Raw genomic sequence first — 23237 nt, forward strand, 5'->3', positions numbered from 1 at the left:
CCAACCCAACATGTCATAGTGGCTAATCATTGGACAATCCCTGCGTGCGCGCATCCCCAAGCTCAAAATTCATATTCATATATCAAATGCATTTGGTGCACCATCTGGAAAGGTCTAAGTGTCCGGCCACATTTTACGATGGAGGGTCAACAAAAACTCAATTCTCAACCTGGAGCAAGTGGAGCTGATCCACTGCATCTACCCAGGAAAATATAGGAATCAGATAAAGTTTTAAAATCACATATCATTCTCAACCAAGAGCAAGTAGGGGCGAATTACTACATATATTCAGAATCATTATCTATATCAATTTCATTATCACTTTCTGTTCATACCCTGACCGAGTTATACGGTCCGGGTTGGACGAAGACAAAAATGACCGACCTCTTTTAAGGTTGGCTCGTCACTGATCTCTTCTCAAAGAGCTCTGCCAAATCACTACAGAGGCCCAAGAAGGCCCAAAGCAGAGGGTCGCAGCCCACCTGAAGGGGGCTGGCCAAACGATAAGTGATCTCACCCACAAAAGATAAGATAAGATAACTAAACTTATCTTAAGGAAGGTCACTCCACACTACTATAAATACATTGGAGCACCCAGGTATAACACACACTCCAATTCTACAAAAAATCTGCATAAAAGTCCATACTGACTTAAGCATCGGAGTCTCTTGCAGGTACCACCACCTTTCGGTGATCAAAGACCAGCAGCACCTCAAGCTCCGACAAGTCGGATACGCGGCTCCGCAAAAGATCTCGTCTGAGATCATTCTCAACGTTTCAAGTAACCCTCGGAACATTGGCGCCGTTGCCGAAAAATCTGGAAGTCATCACATCAACATGGCAAACAACCCTACCAACGACCTTAACTCCGGATTAGAAGAAGGAACGCCACTCAAGAACACGGATGCCACACCAACCTCCCCAAAAGACACACACCAATCCAAGGGAGACAAACAACCTCAAAACACAGAAATCTTATATGCCATCCGTGAACAGCAGGATCGCCTCAAACAGCTTGAACAAGAGGCCGAACGTCAGCGAGAGGCCGAGAGACACGAATCCTCTAAAAAAGAGTGAGCTCGACCCGAAAATTACTTAATTAGTGTCAAGGCAATCTATGTCAAGATTACTAGTGGTAAACTTTATAATAAACAACAAAGAAATAAAAGCACCAAATATTAATTTAAACAAAGAAATAACGAAATTCAAAAAAATTAAATGAAACTGAACAAAATAAACAAAAAGAAACAAGTTAAAAATTGACTTCTAACACTCACATGTTTTTGCATTCCATGTTCTTTTGTTGCGTTACGAGACCGGGAATTTGATGTGCTTATGTGATGATATAGTATTCCTGATTGAAGTCCCCGAACTCTTCTGAGTTTCTACTATTTATAGATCGTGGAAATAGACTTGCTATAGAGCATGTTTGTCCACTACCTTACTTCCTTCTTTTTCTCAGCCATAATCTTGCCTTGACACGAAGAATCTTGACCCCAAATTTTACCCTTCTAATTCTAACGCTCTTTGTTCTATCTTTCTTCGACTTGTCTATTTCTAATGTACTTCTGTAGTCAAAATATTATATTTGTGGTCGAAATTACTGATAATCGAAAAAATCTATTTTTTTGGTACAATACTTACAAAAAAATAAAAAAATAATTCCAATGTTTAGTGTTGTCAAACAAGTAATAAGTGTTTTCCGTGGGAATAATATTTTTTCTGTCGCATTGGACGGCAGAAAATTATTGGTGTTATAGGAATTAAAGAAATAAAAGGGAAATTGTACTTGGAGGTTTTTACATGGCAATTGGCAAACAAGAGCCATTTGATGTCTGAAAGCAACTTCATATTACCTTTAGGAAATCAACTGCCCCAACTAAAAAAATGGGGGAAAAAGAAGAAGTTTATCATATAGCCATTCGAATCTGAAATAGCTGACATAATTTATTTCTTAACAATATCTTTAAGGAGATCAAATTGCGGCACTTAGAAGGCATTGAATTTCAACCCTAATAACAGGATAGGAAAAAAAGCAAAGTGCAAAAAGTTAAAGTCATGATAATTTAGATTATTTTATAAGCCTCGCATAGCGCATATATATATATCACGTGCAGGTCAATGTTATATGTATATGTTATTGAAATCATGCAATATTACACTGTTAAATAAAACAATCGCCGGACGCGGCTACGACCCAAGAAGTGGATTTTGAACGAAGTGAAAAGTCAAATTATCTTAATAAATTATGTGATTTCCTGGAAATTGATCATATGTCATATCATATACTATATGCTCATCATCGTATAAATAATTCTAGAATAAAGAAGTTTTCGTGTGAAGAGATAAAAAAAAATGTGTAATTAACTTCAAAAAAATTAATAAAAATAAAATAGATATCTAATCATTTATACAAAAAAAAAGAGTTTATCATACTATGTACTTCATCACATATCTCACTCAATCTAGCTACATTAAAATATAATTAAATACACTAATATGCTACTATAAATTGATTGATGACGTAACACACGTCTATAGCAACTAGCAAGAAATGGTATGCGATCGTTTCCTTAGCTTGGTACCCTGAGATATCGCGTTAAGAATTGAATGAAGTTAAAAAATGGATTGATGTATATTGTATATGGTCATATGGACTTCACAATTCGGCATATTTTAACTGGTGCGTGACGGTTAAGCAATAGGGATTGAAAAAAAAAAAAAAACATTAAACTATGTTCGCAGGAGTTATCTATTATTATAGAAACAAAAGCAGTGATTAGTCAAGTTTCTTATGGGATGGAAATAAGCTCTATGAATAAATGGATGAGCGGAAAAGAGGTTCTCACTCAATGGAGACTTGTTAAATTTCCCGGTATAAAATTATAATATACCATTACATTTAAAACCTAAAATTAGAATTTTAATTATTATTGATTTTGTTAATACACAAAACTATTGATAATAATACATAGATTCACGTGATAATAATATAAAAACGGATAAAATATATCTTTTAACTTTAAAATTAAATTAGTCATAATTTTTTAAAAATTTGGTTGTTATGATATATTTAATACAAATCAAAATTTTTTACAACAAAATTAAAAACAAAAAATATATTTTACCAAATATAAAAAATCATGTATGTTTAAAATGATTTGACCTTTAAATAATATATGAATCTTTATATTTGACCTTTAAATAATATTTTGTGACTGTGTGCGTATGGATTAAGAATTGTTATAATAAAGAGAACATTTTAGTCATATAACAAGAAGGGTTGAGCTATTATTGCACTATACCATTTGCCTATTGACAGTCCTAATAACAAGTTAAATATAATTTTAAATTTTGTTATTAAATTATTTAAAGTTCAATTAAGTACCCGCTGTTTAAGTATTTATTTAAGTATACTCTTAGCTTTTGATAATAGTCATAATTTATAATTTAAAATAATTATTATATTATAAATATTGTCTAAAGAATATTGCACTTTCTATTTTTTCCAAAGGCCAAAAAGATGGACTAGTTTATATATATTAAAAGACGTTATATGCTTCGTTACATTGTTATAGGATTAAAAAAAAAAGGACTAAGTGAGCTTGTTGGTAACTTTCACTCTAATATAATAACGCTGTGTTTTTTAGAGTGTTACACTCGCATTACTTATGTAATATATAATTTAAATTGTTAACCTTAGTACTTATTATTATTTATTTTTGGATTACATGAAAATATTATTATTAATTCGAATAACTAATTAACTTTTCGTTCTTAAGTATACTTAATCGATGTAAATTGTAAACTCATAACAATAATTCTTCTTCTTTCTTTTGATATAGAAAAAAATTATGACGTAATTAGTTATGATACTAATAATTTATTTATTTATTTACATTTCAAACAATATTAATTTATTTATTAGTTTTACTACCACTAATATAGTAATATATAGTAAATAAACATTAGTATAGGGTCTAATGATAAATATTAGAGTATTTTTTAAAACTCTAAAATAAATTAGACAGGAATAATTTAGAAAAGATAAAATATAGGTAAATAATGAAAATACTAAACAATGTGAATAATAAATCGAATGTTCATTTTACTAGGTGTATGGATGGTTATTCCAATATTAAGATTTAGGTGAATAATTTAAAAATATAATGTATTTTGATTTAATTGATAGTTGTTCAAAAAAATTATTCGTTACCTAACATAATCCGACAGAAAATTAAAAGTGTGAGCAATGTTATTTGACAAAAAATTAGTAGTGCTAACAACTAATCCTATATATATGCTATATTGTACAACTAATCCTTTATATTGATAAAAGGAGAAAAATAAAAGTAGAACTCATAAATTTCAGATTAAATAAAATATTCTACCTGATAATAATAGTTCAAAACTAAAGTTACATATATTAAAAAAAAGGTAATAATACTTAAAATCGTACTATGGGCAAAATTATTTTTAAATAAATATAACTAGTATTTTCCAATTATTATAGTCAAATTTAAAATATTAAATAATAATAATAATAAATATTTTAAAATAAACAATGTAAAAAACCTTAACTATTAAATTGCAAACCTAATTGTTTTTAACTAAACTTTTAACAATAGAACATAATAATAATGAAAATAAGAAAAATTAAAGACCAACAGCACATTCAATAAAAAACAAAAAATTGACTAACGTTAATTTATATAAAATAAATACAATAAAAAATATTAGTCACTTCATTTTTACGAAAATTAATTCGTCCATAGACTGATATATAAATTTAATTATAAATTTTTAAATTATAAAGAATTAACTAAAAATGAATAAAATAAAATTATATAGATTACCATAAGAATTAAACCCATAAATTACTCAGCAATTCCGCATCAAGTGAACTAGAGGCATTGTGGATTTGTCGTGAGTCGCGACTCCACAGACGGCAATACGGCATAATTGGTTCACTACTTATCTAGTCAAAGCAAGCCTCAGTTCACACTCGAAAATAACTTGAAGTTGAGGGATGATTTAGTAGAAATTAGAAAACCATGATATGCATTTTTTTTTTAATCTATAAAACCATTTGAAAGAGTTCAAAATTTCGTTGAGGTTTATGTTCCGCTGAAATTTGGCTAAGCAGAATCAAGTTTCTTGGAGTGTAATCCAAACTCCAAAGGATATTTAAAGCTAAAAAAAAAGGAAAAAAAAAAAAAAAAGGAAGAAGAAGAAGAAAAGAAACAGAGGAGATACAATGGATAATCATGCGAACGAACCTGCAAGTTTCTGGACTCAAGCAAACGCTCTCCTCCGGAAGAATTTAACATTCCAGGTCCTTGAGCAAACTCTTCTTCTTCTGTCTTCATATGGAGCCAGATTAATATTTCTTTTTTGTTTCTTGCAGAAGAGAAATGCGAAGACAAATGTGAGGCTAATCATGTTCCCATTCGTGCTGTGCCTGCTGCTGCTGCTTCTCCAGAAGCTGGTGGACAACCAGCTGGACAAGGACAAATACAAGTGTGGTTGCACCTGTACCAAGTCAGAAGATGGGCAGTGCCTTGAGAAAGTGTGTGGTGCTCAGTACTCAGATTTGGACCAAGTTGGTGCTTGTGCCGTTCCCAATCCTCCTGAGTGGCCTCCCGTGCAACAAGTGCCTGCCCCTAATTACAGAGCCGTCTCCGCTGACTTTATTTCCGAGTCCGATCTTCCAAACCGCTCCTGCAGGAGTAACGGCTCTTGTCCTATCACCATGCTCTTCACGGGAAAAAACCAATCATTTGGTCAAAGTATGTATACCTATATATTCATTGCTATTGCCATGCCATAATATTAAAACCGTTAAGCATCAGAACAAAAGATTCATAGAAACAGAAAACAAAAAATGCGTGAAAATAAGTCAAAGCAACTAGATACACAAAGTGATTAATATAAAATCTGAAGTAAGCAATTGAATGAGAAAACACAGCGATTTAATTTAGCAGTTACGATCATAAACCTTTTGGATAACTAGTACTACAGTAAACAGAATTTTTAAAATCCAAATTGGGCAAAGAAACAAAACGGAAAAGGGAGAAGGGATTGCAGTTTGGAAGCTCAAGGGTTTATCGTTTTTTATAATAGAGATAAGAAGGAGGAGCAGAACGGCGTCTTTGTACTGTTTCAAGAGTCAGGATCTAAACGACGTCGGTTTGATTAAATGCCATCTTAAGAATTCGTTTTTGTTTTTTATTGTTTGTGCTTATTTCGTTTTTTTTTTTTGCTGCTGTATTGTAGCCTTTAAATTGAATTACTTCTTGCCATTTTTTCTAGTTATAAATTAATCTCTAAACAGTTGCATTGTGTTACTTGTTCCAATTTTTCTTCCGTACTACTTGAATAGCATGATGAGGTTCAAACTTTTAAATTTCTTAAACCTGTGCGTTTCTTCTCTTTGACAGTTTTGTACAGGAATATGATCCCTAGTAACTTTACTATGAATACATCTAATGTGATGGCTAGTTTGGCCACAGATCTGCTGGTGAGTTATTTTTTTATTTTAATTTACAATGTTCTCTTGTTGATGGCAAAGTTTTAGTTTCTAAGTGTAAATCTAATTTTGATTTCAATTTTTGTGTTCTTTCTATGTGAAAATTGGATACTGCTGCAAATATCATAATAGGGATCAGCATCAAAGACAGAAAACACCAATTTTCTTGAATCCGCTTTCTTTTCAGGCCTTCCTGTTTATTATCTACAAAAGCAATGCACAGAGAACTCTACATTTTCCTTTCCACTCCAGATAGAATCCTATAGTATACAGCAAGGTATGGGACATTCCTGTATTGATAAGGTTTCGTGTATGAAAGTGGTAACTGAAAAGTGAATATAGTTATGGGCTTATGGCTGTGCTGTTTATGCGGTCTTTATAATGAAAATTGACAATCCCTTTTGCCATTCTTGTTTGTGAATCATCGAAAAATATGCATGTGCTGAAGAGTAATTGAACTAGCTGGAAGTTATGATAATGGTATCAGAAGTGGAAGAAATGCTTTATAATTGGCCTTTGCATAATTTATTGGTTTGTGTATGTAGCTTAGTGCTTGCTTGATGCAGTTTGACTAATCATAGAGTATTTACTTTGTCAATGAGAAAATTTAATTAAGGATCATTAAACTTACTTAACAGTCAATGGGAAAGTTACTTAATCATAGATGATGCTCTATGATGTATATGGACAAAGTATACAAGATAAAATACTGCACTAGAGTTTCTTGTTTACATGTCCAAAGGCCATGGTTGCAACTTTTTGGATGCATTTGAATCACTTTCATAAGGATATTACTCTTGTGGCAAATAAGTGCTCCCGCAAATCATTTTATTTGTTTGCATGGAGTATACTAATCCTTTTCTTTACACACTCATAGGGTAAAGTCATTTTGAATATCTAGGTTGGTTATGTTCAAGGTTTGTATCTAATGCTATATATTTTTTTCCAACTCTCTTTAGAGGTAACATGTGCTCAGGTTTTACCTTTGTGGCGTAATAGTCCTTCTGAAGTGAACAATGAACTATATAAAGGTTATCGAAAAGGGAACTCCGAGAGACAGATCAATGAGATAGCTGCAGGTCGATACTTATGATTTACTTCTATTTATATACATTTTGGAAGGGTATACTTATTTTTATATTCTTTTAACAGGTTACGATTTTCTAAATTCCAATCACAATATATATAATGTCAGCATATGGTACAACTCAACCTACAAAAATGACACTGGCTTTGATCCTATTGCATTGGCAAGGGTTCCTCGTTCCGTAAATCTGGTATATGTAAAAGATTTCTTCTATTTGTACATCCTCATTGTTATTATCAGAATAATTGATAAAGCATGTGAAACTCAATGCTCTTGAGATAATAATCAATTTGATACTGAACGGTTTACATCAGCATCCCATTAACGGCATCAAGATGGAATGTATGGGAGGGACTAACCCGATTTGGTTACAAAACTCAGGGACCAAATTGATTGTTATCTCGAATGCTCTCAGTCCTCAGTATATAAAATTACTACTTACTTGTTAGTCAATGTAGTGAATCTATTAGTTGTTATTTATTCTCTTAATTGAACACATATTTAAAAGTCAAAACAGATAATTGACTGATCAGTGTTGCAAGAATAGATTTGGATTAGCCAGGAAACTATGCAGTTTCTTGACAAGACCCTTGTTTAATCGTTACTATTTTTGAAAAGCATATTTGAGTAAGTAGTAATTAGTAAGTGGAATCATGATCCTGGTGATAAATGAAGGAAGTATTCAGTTACTGTTGTTTTGAAAATTTGAAATTAATCAATGGCTAAAATTAACCGTTGTTTCTAAGATGATAAGTGATGCTTATTTTTGGTGTTATAGTGTTCCTTTTTCCACTTTAATTAACATTTGAGTATCTTTGTGCACCTGACAGATTATGAAGGGACTGACATGTCTGTATTTCTCTTGCAGGTATCAAATGCCTACCTTCAATTTTTGATGGGTCCTAATACCAAACTGTTGTTTGAGTTTGTGAAGGAAATGCCAAAACCTGAGACCAAAATCAAGTTTGATTTGGCTTCTCTTTTGGGTGGTCTCTTCTTTACATGGGTCGTCCTACAGCTTTTCCCTGTAAGAGTTTATAACAACTAATTCAGTTTCAGCCTTTCTTTTTTTTTTTTTTTTTTTTTTTTTATTTTGTAAAAGCTAAATCAAGTAGCATCTGATTAAATTCAGTTCTCAGCTTTTTTTTTCTACTGTATAAAATTATAAAGTTGTAAAAGTGTATCTAGAATAATCAAATTTCACAATCAAACACAATCCTTAATTATTTACATGTGCATTTATTGATGTAGGTTGTTCTAACATCTCTAGTTTATGAGAAGCAACAAAAGTTAAGAATCATGATGAAAATGCATGGTCTTAGTGATGGACCATATTGGATGATTTCATATGGTTATTTTCTTGCACTATCTGTGATCTACATGCTGTGTTTTGTGCTATTTGGTTCAGGCATAGGTAAGAATGTAACCAGCAAACTATTTCCTTTCATTTTTTTTCCCTCCAACTTTTTCCATTTCTCTTCAATTCAACTGGGTTTTCAATTTCAGGGTTAAAATTCTTTACAAAGAATGACTACAGCATCCAATTCGTGTTTTACTTCATCTATATAAATTTACAAATTTCGCTGGCATTTCTATTGGCTTCCATGTTTTCAAATGTCAAGACTGCTACAGGTTTGATGATAACTACTCCACATTGTTCACGAAATCAATTGATGAATATTTTCTCTTCTCGGATCAGATTTCTGATGCGTTTTTAAATAACTGCAGTAACTGCATACATAGGGGTATTTGGAACTGGGCTGTTAGGTGGTTTTCTTTTCCAGTTTTTTGTTCAGGATACATCATTCCCAAGTAAGTTGGTTCACCCATCTTTGATCATTCATGTATGGTCATTCTGAAGGAATTATTGCTAGATGGATGGATGCTAATTGTTTTTTGACAGAATTAGACAATTTTCTATGAAATATTCATCATAATAATTACACATTCTCTAAATTTCTTGACAAAAACGGCTGTGATGTGGGTTTTGTTCAAGATGAGCAGAGTCACATTGAATGATGTGGGTTGGCATTTAACATTGTATTGATGAATTGAAGGGAACACCACGTTTAATCCTTTAGTAACCAATGGACTAACATGATTATTGTCATTAGAATTTACATGTACTTGTATTGTATTTCATGTCAGTGATCTTTATGTGTCTCGTATCAGTTGTCTTTACATAAACATTATTCTATCTTATTGATTGCCTTTGCTACTTCTCAGGAGGGTGGATCATTGTTTTGGAATTGTATCCTGGTTTTAGTTTATATCGTGGTCTGTATGAGTTTTCGCAATCTGCCTTCAGTGGGGATAAATTGGAAACTCATGGTATGCGCTGGGGAGATCTAAGCAATAGCACAAATGGCATGAAGGATGTCTTAATTATCATGTTTGTCGAATGGATATTCGTCCTTTTCTTTGCTTATTACATTGATCAAGTTTTTTTGTCTGGAAGTGCAAAAGGTCCCTTCTTTTTCTTGAAAAGGTTTCAGAAAAAGCCGCTCTCTTCTTTTCGGAAGCCTAGTTTGGGAAAGCAGGGATCTAAAGTTTTCATTCAGATGGATAAACCTGATGTTAGCCAAGAGGTGAGTTTCACTTGTCTTGATTACTGATTATAGAAATTAAAAGCAGGATCCTATCTGGATAGAAAAAAATGGATGTCCATCAGTAAAGGGTTTTGCTTTCTAGATTTAGAATTTGGTGTGATGATGCTACCTGTGAATAGTGGTAGTATTATGTACAAATGCACAATACTTGAATAACTTGGCATAGCTTGGTGAAGTTTAATATAGGCATGGGTTGATTCCATTAGTGAAAAAGTAACTCTAGGCATTTACATAAATATTCTAGTGGAAAAAATTTCAACATGAATGCAACATTAAAGTTAGACTAGGCATACATTTTGTTTTGGATCACTTGGGTGCGTTTGGTTTGCGTTTTCATTTTTAGTGTTTTCTGGTTTTTGGATTTTGTGAAAGAAAAAGTGAAAACAATAAAATATTGTTTTCTGTCTTCACCTCTTATTTTTACTTTTTGAGAAAAGGATAAATAGATCATTGACCTTTTGATCTACAGACATTTAAGTTCTCGAGGATTTAAAAATACATTTAAGTCCTGACCTTTTCAAAACCTAGACATATTGATCCTTCGTGTTCATTTGGGTCAGTCAAACACAACGGAAAAATCAAACGTGACTCTCGTTGTATTGACCTGGTTGATACGGATGATGACATAAGAGAGTTTTTAAAATTGAACAAATTAGACTCAGGGATCGATATGTCCAGATTTTGAAGAGGTCGAGAACTTAAATGTATTTTTAAATCCTCAGGGACTTAAATATCCGCGGACCAAAAAGTCAGGATCGATTTGTCCTTTTCTCTTACATTTTTCTTTACAAAATCCAGACAATAGAAAATATGAAAACGCAAATCAAATGCACCCTTAAATTGAGGAAACTTATAAAGTGATAAAATAATGGAGTACCCACGTACTATGGAAGTCATTGATCAGAGGATAGTTATTCTAACAGTTTTTCATTTTTCAAGTCTCTTGACTTTTAGAGGACCCAAATCCTATAAATCTAATGGTATTTTTTTGGTGGAAGAACCATGCGCTGCATCTTCCCATCCCCGAAAATGTGATTTAGCTTACTCAATATGGTTTCTTAGTTACACTAATGTGTTACTTTTTCTTTTTTATTTCTTTTTTTTTTCTCTTCAGAGGGAGAAGGTGGAGCAACTGCTACTTGAACCAACTATTAATCAAGCAATCGTATGTGACAACCTAAAAAAGGTCTATCCCGGGAGGGATGGTAATCCAGAGAAGTTTGCAGTAAGAGGCTTATCCCTTGCTTTGCCCAACGGGGAATGCTTCGGTATGCTTGGTCCCAATGGTGCTGGGAAGACCTCCTTTATCAATATGGTCAGTTAAAGCGAGTCTATTTTGTAGGAGAAAAGAATAATTTTATAAAATACCTTGATAAGAAGAATTCCAATTTATGAATACTTAAAGATATTTGATAAAATGCCATGAATGTTGTGCTTTTATTGACCGGTTCTCCTTAATTTTGAAACCTGACCAGCTTGATCATGCTTACAGATGATCGGCCTCACAAAGCCAACCTCTGGTACAGCATTTGTTCAAGGTCTGGACATAAGAACTCATATGGATGGAATATATACTAGCATGGGTGTCTGTCCACAACATGAGTAAGTTGGATTCTCCTCCTATTTTTATGTTCTCTATCTCATCTTGCATTTATAACGAATGAGAAATTTAATGTTTTTTTCTCCTTCTAAATCTGATATTATAGCTTGCTGTGGGAAACCCTGACAGGAAGAGAACATCTACTCTTTTATGGAAGACTTAAGAATCTTAAGGGTTCAGCCTTAACACAAGTAAGCTTGCTTGACATTATAATCTGAGAGGTTCTTAAATTGTTAGATTCGAGTATTGAGCGAGAGAAAGTGTGGATACAAATTGTACAACTATCTCTTCAAACATTTATGTAGCGGATAAGACTTGAGAAGTACTTAATTTCCCAATCTAATGCTACAGGCAGTGGAAGAATCATTGAAGAGTGTAAACCTTTTCCATGGAGGAGTTGCTGATAAACATGCTGGAAAATACAGTGGGGGAATGAAGAGGAGGCTTAGTGTTGCAATTTCATTGATTGGGGATCCTAGAGTATGGTTTCTGCCAAAACAGTTCTATTACATATAAATTTGGACGAATGAAAAAAAAAAGAAGAAGAAAGAAATAGAGTATTCATGCTATGTAATCTAATTTTGTGAATACTAATAAATTTGTTAAAGGTTGTTTACATGGATGAGCCAAGTACTGGATTGGACCCAGCATCAAGAAACAACTTGTGGAATGTTGTTAGGCGCGCGAAACAGGATCGTGCTATCATCCTCACCAGTAAGCTCATACACATTGGTTTTTGAAGCACTGATACAAATTGTTCTGCTGCTGTGTTACTATTATATCCATTGTTCTGCTTGCTTTCTTGGATTGGATATTTTAGCTTATTGTTACATAACATCATGATTAAAATGTTTTCTTCCTTACTTTATGCATAAATACATTGATTCAACTTGTTTACATGCTTTATTTTCAGCACATTCCATGGAAGAGGCAGAGGTCTTATGTGATCGGTTAGGAATATTTGTCGATGGTAGCTTGCAGTGCATAGGAAATCCAAAGGAGGTATGATACATAAAGTGATATATGCTTTAACAAAACCAATTCCTTATGTTCGTATTAATTATCTACAAATATTTGAACATGAAATAAGCTAACTCAAGTACACGCTATGAATTCAATAAATGGGTTTAGGGCCATCTATTGCCATAGACATTTTACTTTCATTCTCGATAATAAGCTCCATAGGATGAAATTTTAAGAGTTCAATGTTGATGCATGTAGACATTTTTCACATTATGTAAGGACAGTATTTTTTCCTTACCTGTGCTTGATTTGTATTTTTATTTTCTATATTCAATTTAAGGGTTTTTTGTTTTTAGGATTCTGTGAAGTAAAAAGAGAAAACAATAAAAATAATAAAATCCTGTTTCTGTTTTTTATTTTTCCACAAAATTTTGAAAACAAGAGAATATTGAAAATGAAAACAGAAAATGAAAATGCAAACTAAATGCAATATTAATCTTCAAAATCATCGGCAAATTAGAACTTGCACATATCTAAACCATGCTTGTGTATACTTGTGTTGGTTTCTCACAGCTGAAAGCCAGATATGGGGGAACTTATGTGTTCACAATGACAACAACTATGGATCATGAGAAAGATGTGGAGAGCATGGTGCAACAACTCTACCCGGCTGCTAAGAAGGTTTACCACATCTCTGGCACCCAGAAGTTTGAGCTCCCCAAAGAAGAGGTCAGGATAGCTAGTGTGTTCCGAGCCGTCGAAACTGCAAAGCGAAACTTCACAGTCTCTGCATGGGGTTTAGCTGACACCACATTGGAAGATGTCTTCATCAAGGTTGCCCGTGACGCTCAGGCATTTGAGAAATTGTCTTAAATTCAATACACATTACACACTTCAACATCCTGCTATATACAATTGGTGGCATGGTTTATGAAAGAGCTAATCCTCTCATTGGTGAATCGCAGTTGAAATCCCAACCACAAAAGTATTCACATTTAGTGTTTCTTAAACAGATTGTTTCTGGATTTAAAGCTTTTTACTTCTAGTTTGGGCAGGTTATTTAGATGTACATTTTGTTTCATTAGTTGGCTACGTCATGTTATTATATGTAGTTCCCAAATGTGTTTGTTTATATATATAGTTGTAATAATAATTATTTAGCTGTAAGGAGTGGGTCATCTATTATATGTAATTTCACAAATTAGGTTATAGATTTGAATTTCAATATAAGCAGTGTATTAAAAGAAAATTATTGTCATTATTTGTTTATTTAATATTCTTTCACATGTGTTTCATATATATGTATTTTTTTAATTTAGCTAATATGTGTCTTTTAAACTTACTAATAAAATAAAGAGTAAAGTATCGTTTTTGTTCCCAACGTTTGGGATAAGTCTTATTTGTGTCCCTAACGTTTAAATCGTTCTATTTGTATCCCTAACGTTTATAAAAGTGATTCAATGTTATCTTACTATCAATTATGCTAACAAATTAGATTATATTTTTCAATTATATTTGTATTCATTCTCAATTATGTCTTACTTGGATGTGTTCGATTTTAATATTATACCCACTATTTGTGTTTAGATTCAATTATGTCCCTAAAAAAGTGAATTATGTAAATGTTGTAGGAATTAGTTTCAACTTTTGATGAGCTAATTTTCGGAGTGGATCGTCGATTCTATCCCAGACATTTGTATTCTAACTTCAAGAAGAGATTTTTAAAACTCAAACTAAAGCTTTCATAATGTGTAATTGACGGCAGGATAATATTGAATCACTTTTACAAACATTAGGGATACAAATAGGACGATTTAAACGTTAGGGACACAAATAGGATTTACCCAAACATCGAGGACAAAAACGATATTTTACTCTAAAATAAATGTAAGTTTAGTTTTTAATACATTTATTGTGGTCAGTTATTACTTATTACATAGCACAGTAGCTAACACTCCAGACATAGAAATATGGAGTAATTTAAGGACCCTAGAATAGGTATTAAATTGAATTAATGCATGTATAAAATCTTTGTGCACCTCACTACTTAATAATAAAGGAAGGCCTAATTGCAAATTGTGTTTGGAGCAGAATGAGAGGCCACCACTGCCGGCGAGTTGGCAGCCAGCACTAGCACACCTCATAAAGCGTTGCTGGGCGGCGAACCCATGGAAGAGGCCGGACTTCAGTGACATAGTGGCCACTCTTGAGAAGTACGATGAATGTGTGAAGGAGGGACTTCCCTTAACTCATCTTCAAGACTTGTCAGCAGAAACCTCATTGAACGCTTAAAAGGCTAAGTCTGCATGAGTTCCTCCATACCTGTACATGCTTAACTCCCTCCCTTCCATACCCCTTCCTCCAATAAAGAACACCAAAAGGTACTGTTATTGTTATATGTCTTCCCTTATTCAAATGAACCTCACATATATATAGCTTAACACATGCTTCCTCTTCTTTAATTTCAACTGTACTATTCTAGACACTAATTCAGAAAAAAATGAATAATGCTTTATACACAACAGTTCAAGTAACTATATTTTGTTTGGTTAGGCCATCAATAGAACCAGCTGCGTTTGCAATAGGCATTGAAGAACACCGTTAATTGTTTGTTGGATGAGATAACAAACCGAAAATGCTGCAATTCACTGTGAAAATTGTCACAGAATATTGCAAAATCTAGCTCAGCCAACTATATCTTTATATTCAGTAAGACTAATATGGAGTCCATATGTATAAGGTTGTAGCTGTTAATGCTGTGTCACTAACTGTAAATTTGTGATTTTTATTTCAAGTAATAAGTAGTTAGTCATATAAGCAAGGCGAGTTGCTCCTGAAAGATTCTGAAACAAATTAAAAGCATCTAGAATATCGAATCAAAATCATAGTAATATTGATTATTGAATTTTCATATATAATATATCCGTAAAGTAAAACAGACAGAAAATTCATCTGTAAATCCATCTGTAAAGTAAAACAGAATTTTTTTTAGATTTTTTCATTACAAAATAAACCTGATTTCATACAAAATAAATATAAATTTAAACAAGTTCATCGTATTATCAAACTAAAAGAAAAGTACTATAAACAAGCAAGTCAATATAATTCAAAACAGAAACAAAGTGTATTGATATATCAACTATAATAAGTAACGACCATACATCAACAAAGTGTATTGACTCAGGCCATTAATCAAATACTGAGCTTTTCTCAGTGTAATAAAAATAAGAACCTACACCATCTGTAGTTGTCTTCTAATTTATCCCAAAAGTAATTTTATAGTTGAAAATAAAGCCATCAGGTTCATGCTTCAAGCATCTTTGTGTAACATCCATGAATACTTCCTAGCACTCTGGTGCAATCTTTCCCCTAAGGGTTGGATCAATGATCTCTTCGATTGGGAATCGCTACATAAAGGCTACTACATTCCATGGTTGAACTTGATCATCAATGAACTTCTCTAAGTATTTGATTTCACTCTTCCCCTCCAAATGTTGGTTACCAAACATGTTGGCCTTATTAAGAAACAAATCCTTCTCCTTCATGCATACCATTACAAGTAGAACCATACCAAAGGAGTAAACGTCACATTTATCTGTAACGGTCAGGCGTTGGAAACACTCAGGAGACAAGTATCCAAATGTACCTAAAAGTGAGATTATTATTTGAATTATTTAATTACATTCTTTGAAGTAAGCTTATAAAATTGAATAAATAAATCAATTACCTGCAACATAGACAACATTATCCCACCCAAAGCCAAAGCCAGCTAATAGTGATTCAATTTTTGCCAAAACAGTCATCAAATCTTCCCGCAAATCTGCTCTTGAAAAATAAGATACATGTCCGTCAAGGAAAGAAACTATGCACAAATATAACGAGGCATTGAAATAATCTGAAAATAAACAGGAAAATAATGAAGACCACCGTTGCATGAATCTTGTAACTAGCAACTTAAGGAGAGTGTTCTCTTGTTATTTGTTCTTGAGATGTTAAATTTATGTGCTAGGTCATCAATTGGGTCAGCACTGCAATCCAACGGCTTAAATGTGTCTTCACATCTTTCTAAAGTGTCTTCCACTTCAAACACAGTTCCCAGTTTCTGAACTGAAGTTTCACTTATGTTCTCTGGTGATATTAAAGATTGAATATCTACCTTCTTTTCCAAATGAAAATTCCAAGGGATGAAGGATTCCAACAGGAGCTATAGAATCTGAAAAGTGTCTCACAACTTGATATTCATCAAGCACAATTCGAGCATTCTGGAGATTCAAAGGAATATTATGATGAAAGAAGAAAATAGAAATACAAATAGGGATTAAAATTGAAGCAAAATGAGTAACAATTACAAGATTGAACTCTCAAGTTCAGTGTGGTCACAAAATTGACATCAATATGAATGAAAGCTAATTAAGACCAACTTTATGAACGGTAACAAATATGTAAGGAATAGCTCCAAATTCATAATATATAGTGGACCAGCTAGAGCACTAGGAAGGTAGGACAAATAATCCAAATATTACATAGCCAAAAGAGAGACAGTATGAACTTACAACGAAGACAGGATAATCAAGAGTTAACGTTTCATATTCCCCTCCACCACAAACATTAATTCCATATAACCTGCAAAAGGTAATACAAGAAAGGATGAACTAGACAGAACTATTAAAAAACCATATCATTATGTTATTCTAGAAACTTGGAAGAATTTGCATAGATACAACACAAAATAAATAAATAAAAATTGGAAAATAAATAACTTTGACATACTCTTTAATTGGTTGAACATAATAACTTTGAGCATATGTTAGAAAGAAGCATTTCACAGAATTTGGTACATTTACAATAGGGGAGTTCTCTGGTGACTAAGATAATGGTGCCCAAAAGTGGTTAAAGATTGACCCAAAAATTGAAAATTAACATGTGGAATGATTGAATATAGTGAAAAACATTCTAAGAATATGCTTTTGTGAATTACATTAAAAATGAAAAAAACTAAGTTATAAAAAAAATATAAATACATGGAAGGAAAAAAAAATAAAATAGAAAAAGCTGTGAAGTTAATAAAAATGGGATTTATTTAAATAAATTAAATAAATATTTTATTTATTAGAATAAATAATTATAAAAATTACTACAAAAATGCATTTCCCAATCTTATCTCGTTTATTTATACTGTAAACGATATAATTATGAATATATTTCGTTTATATTGTAAACGATATATATGAAATTTAAAAAAAATACACGTAATTTGTTTAACGTGTAAACAAGATACATTCAAAATGATTCGTTTACCATGTAAACAAATGTCATATGTGTATTTGTAAATATAAAAATATCATTTTTAAAAATAATAAAATATATTAATAATTTAAATTAGACCAAACTCTTAAAATGGAATGTTCAAATAATAGGGAAAATAGGCGGTTTCAATAATGTTTGTTCATTATCAAAATAAATCTGAGTTTTCTAAACTCATCAGAAATAATCAACATTATCAGCTTCTGAAATAGCAACATATTTCCTATATAAAGCCTAAAAAGAACCATATTAATTGTGCTTCATCATACATTGAAACTTGAGAATCATGTAAACTGAAGTTCGAAGGACAAGTACCTTGCAAATTGTATCAAAACCAACATTGGTTTCAACAAACTGGTTCTTAAGATCTCCATTCAAAGTTACAGGAACACCAACCACCTGCACAATCCCAATACCTTAGTCTATTAAACCAATCAATTAGAATAACAAAAGATATTATGCCATTGTTTCGCATAGGTCAACATTATTACAGAAGTCCAGAGCCACCAGTAATATACCTTTGTAGGGCATTTTGCTACTGCAAAAGTTTCTGCAAGCTGCGCAACATCCGTGTTTCATGTATCACCTAAAACATCATACATCTCAATGGTTAGAAACCTCTTTTAAAACTCAACATTAAGCAACATATGAAGTTCCAAAAAAGTAAGTATACCTCCACTGATAACGGCCATCAAGCTTCAAACTTTTGCATTCAACAAGTGCAGCATTAACTTGTTCTGTTGTCTTAATATGATCTTTTGTTAGTCCAAGCAAATAATAACCATATAGAAAATTAACCGCCATAGAATGATAATAAGTGAAAGAGTCTTCGGTCAAAGCAATGGCCTACCACTAAGTGTTCTACCTAAAAACTATGAATTTTAGGTAAAAAAAAAAGCTCCGATTGCAAAAAAAATATCAAAATTAGAGTAAATCCGCAGATTCACGAAACACAAAAGCAGAGTATGATAAACCTAAATACAGATGGATTTTTCATCGGTAACTATTTTCTACAAAAAAATAATTTTTTCTGACAGAATTATCGACAGATTGTCTTTTCTGTCTGTAATTCATGCTAATTCATTTTCTTTTGTTTTCAATAAAAATTTTCTCACAAAATTTATCGTGTTTCCATATGTAATAAGTAATTTTCTAGTAGTGGTTGTGACTTATCCAAAGGTTGCAACTTGTTAAAAGGTTATTGTTCTCTATATTATTTTTTTATTATTGGTAGATGTAAGTTTACTTGTTGTAATTTTTGTTACGGTAGGAGTATATAAGAAGTACATAGTATATGAGGTGGAATAGCTCAACAAATATTCTTTTTAAGAGATTTTTCATTTTCTTTAAAATGAGAAGAATTATTGCACCTTATATATTATGTACTCCTTATATAATTCCACTATAAAAAAATTACAAGTAAACCTGTATCTATTATTAATAAAAAAAATCTAGATAACAATAACCTTTTAACAAGGTGCAAATTTTAAATAAGTCACACCTCTATAAAGAGATGTAATTCTTCAAACGTAAATATTTTAAATATATTTCTCACAGAAAATAAGGACAATGCAATTGGATTCTCATCAAGAACCACCGGTGCTTCATCATAAGATGGTGATTCTCAAAAAGAACATAAGCAGCGTCCTCAAGCGGTGAACAAGTGCAGTTTGATCCTTATTCACACACTGGATGCGCATCCATAAAAGAATTGAGAGAAAAATAAATTCTTCTCATTTTAAAAAAAATATTTGTTGAGTTATTATTTCTTGTACTTCTTATGTACTCCTGTTATAAAAAATTACAATAAATAAGTCTATATCTACTATTAATAAAAAGATTTAAGTAACAGTTCTATTTAGGTCATCAAATTTGTCTTCACTCTTCTTGCTGGAAATTCTGTGAGCCACTGTAACTCCATATTAATTGAGTTCGTAGACTTTTTTACCTATGAAGCACAAACTTCGTTGAGTTGCTTCGTTGTGTCTAACCGTGTGTAAATAAAAATAAAAATTTTTTTTTATGGACCCGTTTGGACACATTTAAATACCATCACGTGTCAGCGTGTTCAATTTGATTCTTAACAAAAATAATTTAGATATAATATATATTATTATTTATTAAAATAAAAAAATATTTTAATTAATGACAAATTGGCTGGTAGTTGACTGATTGAATGTTGATTACCTGGCTGGTTGGGTGTTGCCACAGCAAATTCATGAATTTTTTTTATTAGAAATAATAGTTAAATCAAATAGTTTTAATTTTTAACTAAAAGTTAACAAGAGAATTTTTCAAAAAAATAAGTATTTTATTTTAGTTGTAAAATCTATATGAAAAAAGACTAAAAGGTACTTAATTTCTTTTTTATCTAAATAAATTTAAAAAGCTTTTCAGGTCTTTATTTACGTGTCATGAAAATTTAAGTTAGCGTCCTTAAATAACAAATTTGTTTTATATTTTGTTAATCCAGATTTTGAGATATCAAAAAGATATTTTCTGAGATCTTTCAATAAATTTATATTGGTTTTACAATAATTTGAGTTATTTTAGATTCATTTAAAAAAATATCAGTTTCTAAATACAAATAAATAAGGAAATAATAAATGAACCATAAATATAAAAGATAAGAGTTCAAATGAAAATAGATTCAACTTGTCCAATTCAATAATTAATGTTGCATTCTCGTGGCAGAAGACGTAACTGCATTCTCCAATGATTGCTGTTGTCGCTGATGTTAAGAACGAAGTCAATTTTAATTTTTCATTCAATATCAGCTATGAAGTACAGACATAAATATAGATATAGAATATAATACAGTGATACGCAAATTTTAAAAAGTTGTCGAACACAAGGATACGCATATATTAATAATATAATATATTCATTAAATAGAGATATGTCTTAATAGAGATATTTTAAAAAATAATTATATGATACGCATTTTTTTTAAAATGTAATAGGTATTCAAAAGATAAAATCTTAAACTTATATATCTTAATAGAAATAATAAAAATTTTGTACATCACATGTACACAAAAAAAAAGTTATCTAAAGTCATATTATTTTTCATATATGGTTGATATCTTTATCATTAAAAAAAGTTACTCTTTTTAACTCTGGTTCATCAAGAGAAAGGTGACTAACTTTAAGAACACCATTTTCTTCATCAATTGGTGAAAAAACATCTCCATCAATATCTCACATCATAGTTTCTCCTTTATTGTATTGTGGAATTTTTCTTGAAAGAAGACGAAGATTAGTGTGGACAAATACTAAATTTTCTGTACATTTATGCTTCAACTTGTTTCTTGTTAGGGAATAGATAAAAGAATAAGTGTTCCAATTCCTTTCACAATAAGATGAAGATGGTTGTCCTAATAGCCTAAGAACAATTGATCAAAGAAATTTTGCTTTACCATCATGAATTAGCTACTAAAATTTTGTATTAACTGTCTCTATCATTCAAAGAGTCATAATCATCAAAGATACCTCTACCATCAGAAAAGCTTACAAATTCAATGTTTACCTTTCTCCTCTTTTCTTCATCACAAAAATACCTCTTCAAGCATTTAACTTTCTCATTAGTGATCTCAATATCTTGATGAGAAGAAACTCATGTAGGATCTTATCTCAACCATTAGTGGTTATAATACCTATATAATTAGTGGTTAAACAGAAATTAGTAATAATTCAATTATCTTCGCTTATAAATAAAAGGTTGCCTTGGATTCAATGAATGTGCTAAACAATAAAGAGGTGTGCTACTTTGTGTCCATCTTTGAACTAATATTGAGTGCATAATATTGTAGAAGGACAATGTCTCTTGTTTATCTTTTCTTTCATAGAAATATATAGCACTTTTTACCTTTTTTATCATTGAATCCCACATCTCATGGACCAAATGAAGAGTAAGTACATCCATATCTGTACTTTTTAAAACATCATAAATAGAATTTGTGAAAGCAAGAATATATTCAATTTTTTGCTACCAATTTTCACTCAAAATCTTTTCTGTAACAAACTCAACTTTGCCAATATTATCTTCCTTGTATGAAGACCACTTCTCACTTATAACCATCTTTTTGAGTCCTTGTTTTAACAATTTAAATGTTTTGAGCATCACAATAATAAAAGCAAATCGAATAGGAGCAACATTAAGCAACTTTAATGTATTAAATTCATTGAAAATAGATAACCTCATATGATGATTAACAATGAAATTTTTTATGAAAGAAGCATCTTCAGCAATTTGAGTAATCCATGAGCATTCTTGATAAACAAAATTATTCTTCTTTGTATTTTTAGCTACATAAATATCCTTTAAGGTAAGGTTGAGAGTATAAACAACACAAGGAGTCCAATAAACAGATGGAATTCAGCTTCAATCAATAAACCAGCAGCTTTACAAACCGGCACATTATCAGTCACAATCTGCACTACATTTGAGAGATCGACTTCTCTGATCACATCTCTTATTTGCTTTGCAAAATAATCCTTGTCTTTGATCTCATCTGAACAATCTACAGCTTTCAAAAACATAGGCCCACTTTCAGTTAAGCCATAAACTTAAGAAAAGACCTCCTTTGGGAATCACTCCATCCATCACTTACAATGCTCACTCCGTTTCCACTCTATGAATTCTTAGTAGGTTCTAACATTATCTCCACATGTTGCTTCTCTTTCTCAAGTAAAGTTGTCCTCAATTTATTATATCTAGGAGGAATATAACCATTAATATAATTATTAGCAGCATAAGAAAAAGTTTTGACAAAATACGAATTTTTTGCTAGATGAAAAGGTAATCCAGATGAAAAAAATATTCTAACAATATGTAAATCTAGAGTCTCCCTTGTATTCACATTAAAAGTTTTGTCCAAAGGTCCAGTAGCTCTTCTTTTTCTTGAATCAAATTCACTTGCATTAGATAAGGGTGGAAGAGGAATTGACTTAGCCTTTTTACTTTCATGCAACAATGTACTTTCACTATCAACTTTCTTAAGTTCTTCAAGCTTTGTTGATATAACTTTTGCACAAAATCTAATTTCTTTTCCTAAAATCCTCAATAAATACACTCTTACTCTAGTGAAAGAACCACTGAATAAAATTTTGCAAAATTTACATTGAAATTCAAGATTTCCACCA

General features: G+C 31.6%; 1 protein-coding gene and 1 long non-coding RNA gene across 2 annotated transcripts; one reads left to right on the forward strand and one right to left on the reverse strand.

The window, feature by feature from the left end:
• The first annotated feature begins 5034 nt into the window (after positions 1 to 5034).
• Positions 5035 to 14085, forward strand: LOC107491332 (ABC transporter A family member 7). Its single transcript, XM_016112175.3, has 18 exons — positions 5035 to 5335; positions 5408 to 5789; positions 6441 to 6520; positions 6662 to 6806; positions 7489 to 7608; positions 7682 to 7806; positions 8485 to 8643; positions 8868 to 9030; positions 9123 to 9248; positions 9345 to 9428; positions 9843 to 10204; positions 11340 to 11540; positions 11718 to 11827; positions 11932 to 12016; positions 12177 to 12305; positions 12434 to 12539; positions 12739 to 12827; positions 13362 to 14085. The coding sequence occupies exons 1-18, from the start codon at positions 5258 to 5260 to the stop codon at positions 13659 to 13661; spliced, it is 2844 nt and encodes a 947-aa protein (XP_015967661.1). The 5' UTR covers positions 5035 to 5257; the 3' UTR covers positions 13662 to 14085.
• Positions 14086 to 15894: 1809 nt separating this feature from the next.
• Positions 15895 to 17169, reverse strand: LOC107491047 (uncharacterized). The gene is made up of 3 exons (XR_008009479.1): positions 16716 to 17169; positions 16516 to 16608; positions 15895 to 16383 (listed from the first exon to the last, which is right to left on the reverse strand). It is a non-coding gene; the product is annotated as an uncharacterized LOC107491047 (long non-coding RNA).
• Between the last annotated feature and the right edge of the window lie 6068 nt (positions 17170 to 23237).

The sequence above is a fragment of the Arachis duranensis genome, chromosome 5 (genome assembly GCF_000817695.3).
Source record: "Arachis duranensis cultivar V14167 chromosome 5, aradu.V14167.gnm2.J7QH, whole genome shotgun sequence".
In the NCBI taxonomy this organism is placed as follows: Eukaryota; Viridiplantae; Streptophyta; class Magnoliopsida; order Fabales; family Fabaceae; genus Arachis; species Arachis duranensis.

Coding starts and splice junctions, on each gene's coding strand:
- LOC107491332 (XM_016112175.3), top strand. CDS start 5,258: ATGGATAATCATGCGAACGAACCTGCAAGTTTCTGGACTCAAGCAAAC. Junction 9,249..9,344: donor AAATGTCAAGACTGCTACAG/GTTTGATGATAA, acceptor AAATAACTGCAG/TAACTGCATACATAGGGGTA. Junction 11,828..11,931: donor GGTGTCTGTCCACAACATGA/GTAAGTTGGATT, acceptor CTGATATTATAG/CTTGCTGTGGGAAACCCTGA.